At 25.2% G+C, this 10,079-nt stretch overlaps 1 protein-coding gene and 1 long non-coding RNA gene across 5 annotated transcripts; one reads left to right on the forward strand and one right to left on the reverse strand.

Moving 5' to 3' along the window:
- The first annotated feature begins 3,088 nt into the window (after window positions 1–3,088).
- On the forward strand, window positions 3,089–5,200 carry LOC136087155 (uncharacterized). The gene has a single exon (XM_065809661.1). The coding sequence runs from the start codon at window positions 3,089–3,091 to the stop codon at window positions 5,198–5,200; it is 2,112 nt and encodes a 703-aa protein (XP_065665733.1).
- Window positions 5,201–7,454: 2,254 nt separating this feature from the next.
- On the reverse strand, window positions 7,455–9,348 carry LOC136086775 (uncharacterized). 4 transcript variants are annotated; one of them, XR_010641581.1, is made up of 3 exons: window positions 9,020–9,342; window positions 8,575–8,931; window positions 7,455–8,451 (listed from the first exon to the last, which is right to left on the reverse strand). It is a non-coding gene; the product is annotated as an uncharacterized LOC136086775 (long non-coding RNA). The 4 variants fall into 4 exon arrangements; XR_010641580.1 differs by having other exon boundaries at window positions 8,575–8,669; window positions 8,816–9,340; XR_010641582.1 differs by having other exon boundaries at window positions 7,455–8,181; window positions 8,286–8,451; window positions 8,575–9,328.
- Between the last annotated feature and the right edge of the window lie 731 nt (window positions 9,349–10,079).

Here is a 10,079-nt window from a genome sequence, read left to right on the forward strand (position 1 = left end):
CGTTGTCGAAAAAGCGACAACGTCGATGATTTCCAAATTAAAATACTGTTTGAGGTATCAGAAGTACTAGGCTGTTTATTAATATACTAAAAGATTTATTAATATACTAAAAGATTTTTTTAATTGACAGTATGTCTGAGCTGCTCAGTGACGGATAGAGGAATTTTGTTGGGAAAGAAAGAGGGGTGTTGAAATATTTTTATATTTTGTATCCCATTTGCGTCAAAAAAAAAAGTCCTCCATTTCTAATATATTTTAGGACTTTTAGATTCTGGTATTGAGGAGGGGAGGATGCATCATCCCCTAACCACTCATTCCTTTTTCCTTTCTGGATCCGTCACTGGAGCTGCTCTAACTTCGTTCTTTAAACTTTTTCATGTTTCTTCGACTAACCTCCAACTTTAATAGTGGTTGCTTTCAGCTTTATAAAAGGTTAAAAAAAAAAGTTCGAAAAACAAAAGCTTTGTTTTTGAATGAATGAAAAAAAAAAGCTATAAAAGTCATTCAATATATTCGATCAGTTTTATGATAAAATTCAACCTAAAACGGACATATACATATGTAAAATATAACTTTTTTCTTTTCTGTTTTATAAAAATATTTTACAAATATTTACACACATAATTAAAATAAATAAAATAAATACCTTAATATATGCAGATTTTTTTCAATATAGAGAAAATTTTGGTTTATTGAATAAGTATATAAAAGTGTATTTTAAAATCATGCAAGTGCGTTAAAAACAAACGTAAAGCGATCTTCGGAAGAAATGCTAAAAATATTTAAATAATCAATGAATGATTTTACTTTTTATTTCATAAAAGGTTATAATTTAAAAAAATAAAGCTTTATAAGTCATTCAGTATATTGAATGTTCAATTATGTTCAATTAATCAGTTTTATGTTAAATTTCAACGTAAAACGGACGTATATTTATATAAAATATACCTTGTGTTTTTTCTTTTTTCTTTTTGTAAAAATAATCAAAAAATATTTACACACATAAATAAAATGAATTATTTAACTAAATAAATACGCAGACTTTTGTTTTACGTAAAAATAATTTTTGCTTTAATGAATAAGTATATTTAAGTATAGATAAAAATTAAGTGCGTTAAAAACAAACTTAAAACAGTCTTTGATGGAAAGCCACAAAAAAAAAAACAAAAAAAAAACGATCATATCTTTTCTCTTAATTTTAAAAAGTTTATTATAACAAAGTTAAATAACAAAAACAAAGCACAACATTTCGTATTGTTTTGCTTATAATAATTTTGATATATAATTGCAAACAATAAGAGTTCTTTACTCAAAAAGTAATAAGTAAAAAATTAACTTAAAGCGGACATTAATGAAAAACTGAAATTATGAATAAAAATGTTAATAAACGAAAGTTTAGGCTCTTCATAACTTAAATGGCAACACTAATAATAACGATAATAATAACAATATTAATAATTAATTTGCTAACTTAAAAGTTTTCATGTCAAAAATGTTTTAGAGAAATAGTAAAAACAGTTCTGTTTTCTTGGTTTAAAATTGATTGTATATGTTGTATAAGATATACACTTTACAAAATATTGGATTATTTTTTTATATAAGATACCACTAAACATATATAGCAAATAAATAGTATTTATTAACAATTGCAACCTAGATCTAAAAGAAGAATTTCGAATAAACTATGAAAAACAAGATTTTTATAATGTCTGTTTTAGGACAAGTTTTTACTATTGGGAGATATACAATGATAAAAAAAGAAAGTGAAAAGTTTGAAGAGCCTACAACCAATTGCTTTTTTTTTAATTTTATTTACTTTATAAAGAGTTTTTAAACTTATAACTTAAGTTTTAATAACTTAAACCAAGTAACTTTGCTAAAATTATATATATATATATATATATATATATATATATATATATATATATATATATATATATATATATATATATATTGAATTTATTCTTGCAAGGTCTTCACAAATGGCGGATGCGTTTTTATAACGGCAAAAGAGAAAATTAAAGATAAATATAAAGAATATTGAAAAAAAAAAAAATCTATATATAAAAATATTAATTATTTATTTTATAAGCACAAATAACTTATCAACGATCATATAAATTAACTTGAAGCAAACACACACCAAAAAGCATTCAAAAAGGAAAAGAAAAAATATATATAAAAAAATAAAAAATAACTTCTAATTTTTTAAAAATTTATAAAATTAAATAATAAAATAAAAAAAAAAAAAAAAAAAGAAGGAAAAAAAAGGTAAACAAAAGAACGAAAAGTAAAGTAAACAAATAAAAAGAAGAAAAAGATTTTAATAAATAAAGAATTTAATAATCAATTAAAAAAGAAAGAAGAAAAAGTAGTGTTAGAAGATTTTTTATTTTTTATTATTTCTTTATTTTTTGTTTTAGATAATTTTCTTTTTTCTTTACGATATAACTTGTAATCATGATTATAATTCATTAGTTATTATTTTTCAGTCATTATGTTATTATTTATTTTCTCACATTATTTTATTTATTCATAGTTAATTGTATTTATTATTAGTCCTCGTTTGATACCTAGTTATTTAATATATTACATTTATTTTTAATATTATATTTTTATAAACTTATTTATTATTGACTTATTTTTATTTGTTATTGTTCTAGTATCTTTGTTGATAATATTATTATTAGTAACAGTTAACAGTAGTTATATTATTATTAGTTTATATTATTAATATACTAGATATTATTATAGTGTTAGTTTTTTTTATATTCGATATTTATTGTTGTCATAGTTACTTTTAACATTAGTTCGTGGTTTGTCTAATTTTAATTTATTTTGATTGTTTAATTTTATAAAAGTTAGCTTTTAATTACCTTTAATGTGAATCTTTTTTTCTATCATTGTTCTTATTTTTTTGTATTGTTTTAAAAATTATTTTCGATTACTCACGCTAACGGTTACCCAAGTTTTAAATTATTAAATTTAGTCTTTTACTTTGCATTTATTTTTCAAACCTCTATTTTACACTTTAGTCACTTTAATTAGTTAATACTGCATATACATAAAAATATTTTTTCTAAAGAATATGGCATTCAAATCTCTCTGCAATACTTGTCATAAAAATATAACTGATAATCAAAGAGCCATCCAATGTGATCTGTGTAACTCATGGGTCCATGCAAAGTGTACTCATATTAATGCGTACTCTTATAATCTTCTTTCAAATGACTCGTCAGATTTTTATTGTCATAGTTGTTTATCTAAGAGTATGGCGTTCAGCTCGATTTCCAACTTGGAGCTTAAATCAACATTATTATGTAAGAATATACCTACTAGTTCATTAAACTCTTTTGAGACTCCAAGTAATCATAAAAAGATCTTTAAAGATCTAAATAAATTTCCCAGTTCTGTTAATTGCAAATACTATGACGTTATTGATCTCAATAAAACTATGCTCCCCAATTCGGAACTATATATTCATCTTAACATCGCTTCTCTACCATTCCACATTGACGAACTCTGTAGTCTTATCAGCTCTCTTAATAATTTTCCCTTAGCAATAGGTATTACAGAATCTAATTTATATATAAACGATACAAATATAACTGATATATACATAAACGGGTTTAATATTGAGCATTGTCCTACTGAGGCTAAAAAAGGCGGAGCACTTTTATACTTACGCTCAAATTTAAACTACGTAGTTCGCAATGATCTTATGATTTACTCATCTAAATATTTAGAGTCTATTTTTGTTGAAATCGAAAAACCTTGTGAATCAAACATAATAATTGGCTGCATTTATCGTCATCCCTCAATGAATCAACATGAGTTTACTTCTTCCCACTTAACTCCTTTACTTGAAAAACTAAGTAACGAAAAAAAAAAGATCTTTTTAATGGGTGATTTTAATATGGATCTATTAAGTCACAATGAATCTAACCCTGTTTCTAGATATCTTGATTCTTTAACTTCTTACTCACTAAGCCCTTCTATAATTTTACCATCACGCATAACGGCTACATCTAAAACGCTGATTGACAACATATTCACAAACTTTCATTCAACTGATCAATACTCAGGTAACCTTACGATTTCAATTTCAGACCACATGGCACAATTTATTTGCATTCCTGGCATACCCAAACACCCCAAAAAAGTAAAAACTTACAGACGATGCTTCAAAAAATTTAATAAAAGTTTATTTATTGAAGAAATTTCTAATATCAATTGGGAACTCTCTATTAAAAAAGATGATGATGTTAATAAGTCTATGGTTTTTATTTTAAAAACATTTGATGAAATCTTAGACCGACATGCTCCTTGCAAAATACTAACCAACCAACAAATTAAACTAAAATCAAAACCTTGGATAACGTATGGAATACTTAAATCTATCTCAGTTAAAAACAAACTTTATAAAAAGTTTATAAAATCAAAAAATATTTATAAGAAAAATGAATTATTTACAAAATTTAAATTTTATAGAAACAAAATTTCCAATTTATTAAAATTTAGCAAAAAAACATACTATATTACGTATTTTAATAATAATCTGAATAGTGTTAAAAACACCTGGAAGGGAATAAAAGAAATCATTAATATTAGACCTTCTACACACAATACATCTTTTAAACTTAAATTGAACGAAAATCTCATCACTGATCACACTGCCGTATCTAATATATTTAACAATTTTATTAGCACTATACATAGCAAACTACTTAGCAAAGTCATACCCCCAAAACGCGTATTTAGTGGCTTTCTTAACATTCCAAATGCTAAATCATCTTTTATTAATCCTGTAACTGGAAATGAAATATCTGGTTTTATTACAAACACGCTCGAGACTGAAAAAAGTTTTGGTCCTAATAGCGTACCTACACTCCTCTTTAAACTAGTCCTACACATTTTTTCAAAGCCTCTCTGTACTGTTATAAATAACTCATTTAAAAGTCGTATTTTCCCAGATATTTTTAAAGTTGCCAAAGTTATTCCACTATTTAAAAAAGGCTCTTTAATAGATTTCACAAATTATCGACCCATCTCCTTGCTTTCTAATATAGTTAAACTATTTGAGAAGGCAATACATATTAGGCTCTATGCTTTTCTTGAAAAATTTAAATGTTTTTACCACCATCAGTATGGATTTCGTGCCAATCACTCCACATCTCATGCTCTCATTGAAATGACTTAACTGATTAGAAAAGCAATCGATTATAAATATTTTCATGCGGTGTATTTGTCGATTTACAGAAAGCGTTTGATACAGTAGATCATTCCATTTTGTTAAAAAAATTAAAATACTATTGGATCAGAGGCTTACCCCTTAAATGGTTTACTACATATTTAAACAATAGAACACAATTTGTTTCTATTAATGACTCAAAATCTACCCTTGTAAAATTTTCTAATGATGTTCCACAGGGTTCAGTATTGGGAACACTGCTTTTCCTTCTTTATATTAATGATCTTCATACGTCTATTAAGTTTGCTACTGTTTACCACTTTGCTGATGACACTAACCTAATGCTAAAGAATAAATCCTTGAAAATAAATTAACAAACACATTAACCATGATCTTGCCAATCTAGCTCAGATGCTTCGCTCCAACAAACTTTTTCTAAACTCTAATAAAACTGAACTTATTATTTTTAAATCAAATAAAACAAAAATTTATAAACATATGAACTTTAGATTAAGTGGCAAAAAAATTGAAGCTGTTAACTCAATTAAATACCTTGGTATAAAAAATTGAACCAAATCTTTCCTTATTATCCCACTGTGAAGACTTAGCAATGAAACTAAGTAGATCTAATGGTTTGTTGGCCAAAGTTCGCCATTATGTTAATCTTAAAACACTTTTAAACATATACCATGCTATTTTTGGCTCACATCTTATATATGCATGCCAAGTATGGGGGCAGTCCCATCAACAGGCTCTTATTAGGTTATCTCACCTCCAAAATAAGGCTTTAAAAATTATTTATTTTCAGAACATTAAACTTAGTTCTAATGTGCTCTATCTAACTTCTAAAGTATTAAAACTATGTGACTATATTCAATTTTCAAACTGCCAATTTTTCTGGAACCACAAACACAATAACCTACCTTTAACTTTAATCGATTTATTTTCCAAAAGTGCCAACTCTCGTTATTGGTAGCAAAATAAAATCGTTCCTATTAGGGCTCTACTAATTATCAGCTTAAAAAATTGAAACAGTTTCTCAAAAACTTGAAACTATTTCTTTTGGAACTATTTTCTAGAAACAGGAACGATTTCTCAAAAAATAGGAACGATTTCTTAGGGGCACAAATCTTAATTACAAAATCTTCTTTTTAATACTTTTATCATGTATTATACGGTCGGTCTGAGGTAATTATATTGAACTATTACATGATTATGTTTAAAACTCCTTTGGACGGTATTAATTTTTAAAAAGTTAGTAGCTGTGTTTTATGTTCTTAAATATATAACTATTTAAAAGAATCTCTGTTTTAAATGGCTTTTTTAAATTCGAATATTATTAAAATATAGAAATAAAACCTTTTTACTTATTAGAATTTATATAATAGTTATAAAATTTTATGAAAAATTCTTGCACGAACAGTTAAGGAAGAATTAGTGACTTATTTTTAACTATTTACTTATATGTAGCTATAAAATTTCGTGATTTAATTGAACAAATTTACAATTGCATTAGAATCACAAGGGAGATACCTTTAATGAGATCTAAAATATAAGAAAACGCTACACTGAATAAAAGTATGTTTTACGTTAAGCGTAAAAGTATGTTTTACGTTAAACGTAAAATTTTACGATAAGCAGACCTATAGTATAAAATTTTTTCTGCATATCACATAAAGCAGACATTAAACTTTTTATTTACTTTTTTTTTATTTTAAGTGAGTTTAATTACGGAATATGTTTTCAAAAGCAAAAATAATATGTTTTTACTTGAAACTTCATTACTATTTTGTTTTTACCCAGACGGCACATCTGGTTTTAATCTCGGAATTAATACCCGTATGAACACGTGTTTGTTACGATCCAGGCGTAAACCAAAAACACGTGGATTTCACGGGAAGTTTAACTGGAGTTTTACACGTATTTTCTAAGGTTTCAAACACGAGTTTTTTTATGTTTTAAATACGTGTTTTTGAGGTTTTAAATACGTGTTTTTGAGATTTTAAACTCGTGTTTTATGAGGTTTTAAATTCGTGTTTTCTAGTTTAAAACGGACTTATGGCATTAAATAAAGTTTCCAAACGGAAACTTTATTTAATGCCTTAAGTTAGTTCAGGCATAAGTTTTCCAAACTTATGCCTGAACTAACAGCTGTTCAGCACGGTTTAATGATAAACCAAAAATACGTAGGTTTTGCTAGACACGTTTATAGCTTTAAACATGTAAACCTTTTTTTATATATACTACATTATATTTACGACAATTTTGTTGTTTTATTTTTATTTTTTAAGGTAAATTATTTTACAATAATACTACAACGAAAAAATAAACAAAGAAATAAAAAACCAAATCATTAAAAATAAGCTAATAAAAGACGCTTGGCACATGGTTACCATACATAATATTTAATTTCGATTGATCGCCTCTTCCGTCATTATAAAATCTAAAATCGTATAACAATACGCTTTCGCATTTTTACAAACAATTCCAGTAGCATCAAATGTTCTTTTTAATTTTTCTTAAAAGTCGGGTCTCGAACTTTACTAATTCCTCAATTGAGGTAACCTGTTCAAATTTAATTTCATTCAACTCTTTATCTAAAAACTAATGCAGTAGCATAAATTTCTTTTTATGTAATGGTGTGATACAATCACTTTACGCTAAAACATGGCATCATCCATGGGAGAGGTTTCGTTTGTCTGATTTTTTGGTCGATCTGTATTGGTAATGGTTTAATGATTCACCAAGTTTTATAATAAATAACAAAATAAATGATTATCTTAGTCTATTGTTTTGTATTGTACCTAAATAAATGCGCTATAAAAAATGCTGTTTGAAAAAACCAGAGTGATGATTCGATGGAAGAGTAAGATTGCTTTTTTCCTTATTAATCATGCCTGTTTGTGTCTGTACATTTAAACGGAATCGACCCTTCATTCTTCTTTTCAAATTGTTTTTTAGAGCCTACTTCAACGTAAATAAGAGACGCCCTTTAAGAATTTATGAAACCCATTAAGAAACATAATTCATCAAATATACTATTGTACTTTTTAAATATTATAAACTTTTAAATTAAATGCAAATAAGTTATTACTTTGGAAAGACCCAGAAGCCCGAGTATGCACAAGTATTTTCATTAGCATTTGTACCAGGATGTAAATCCTCTCTTAATTGATTTTTGCTTATAAATATAGAAATCTTTAAAGGTTGATTCGAAACCATCTCATTTAGGTTTTGTTGCTTGTTAAAGTGCAAATATCCTGTTTTAAGATAAATTAGACTAATATACACTCAAATATAGGTAATAAATATATATATAAGTTATACATACATTTAAAAAAACCAAATGCACACATGCCCCCTGTTCATTAATAGTCAGCTACCTTAATCAACATTAATATTATTATCTTCATTAAGTTTCTGAAGTCTTCTATAAATATATTGTCTTCATCTAGATTATGTGATAACAGTAAAACTCCTAAAAGATAAAATTTGCAAAAACAAAATTTACCAGAAATATTAGTGTCATTTTAAATCTCTATATACACACAAACAAAACAAAAAAAGTTCAATATGTGCTAATGCATATCACTAGCCATAGTCTGCTTGATAATAGACCCTTACCTTTATCAGCAAAAAAATATATCATTTCTGCAGAAATATAGATAGACTATGTAAGAAATTTTCTTGCTGGCTTCAGCTCATGCCATATTTTTAATACTGCTGACTCATTTTTGTATCTTCTCAAACAATTAAAAATTAAATTAACATTTACATAATAATTTTCAAATATAAACAATTGATTTACAGATAAGTAAATTTACTTACGGACAGTATTTTGCAACAAAGTATTACTAGATTTTGGTGTCAATATTGGTAGAGAAAGTTTATTGAAGCATAGGTAGTAAATTGGTGCAGCCTCGCAGCTCGAAGACAAATTTAAACATTCAGGAAATAAATTCCAGCTAAGGCTAATCAATATTTTTTCATATATTCTTTCTACTATGCTGAACTTGTTCTTTTCATTTTTGTTAAATAATTATTATTAAAAGGATATCCTATAGCATTTAGTACACACACATTTATATAGGAACAACACTAGTATTTTTCAAATATATAACAATAATAACAATACTAATAATAATAACAATAATACTGTTAACACAAAAAATGTATTATATATATATATATATATATATATATATATATATATATATATATATATATATATTCATCGCAAAAATACATACAGATACAAATACGCACAAATATACATACTCCGAAACAAACACACATATGTGTGTATATGTGTATATATTACGTATACATAACATATACATTTATTTACAAGTGTATGTATGTATGTATATATATATATATATATTTTCTTTTTATACATACATACATAATATATGGACTTATACATGCACACATATATACATATGAATACATAAATAAACACATAAATATTTTATATATGTATTATACATACATATATAAAATATACATTGTATAAATTATATAGATACACAAGTGTGTATGTATATAGATACACGTGTGTGTATATATATGTATATATATATATATATACACATATATATACACACGTGTATATTTATATATGTGTGTGTGCTTGTGTGTGTGTGTGTATATATATATATATATACATATATATATGTGCATATAAATACACATATATATATATATATTTATATATATATATATATATATATATATATATATATATATATATATATATATATATATACATATATATATATATGTGCATATAAATACACACACATATATATATATATATATATACATATATATATATATATATTTCTATATGTGCATATAGATATATATATATTTCTATTTATATGTA

Source organism: Hydra vulgaris, chromosome 11 (assembly GCF_038396675.1).
Source record: "Hydra vulgaris chromosome 11, alternate assembly HydraT2T_AEP".
Taxonomy (NCBI): Eukaryota; Metazoa; Cnidaria; class Hydrozoa; order Anthoathecata; family Hydridae; genus Hydra; species Hydra vulgaris.

Bases quoted from the DNA above. Each gene is read 5' to 3' on its own strand.
- LOC136087155 (XM_065809661.1), top strand. From the start codon at position 3,089: ATGGCATTCAAATCTCTCTGCAATACTTGTCATAAAAATATAACTGAT.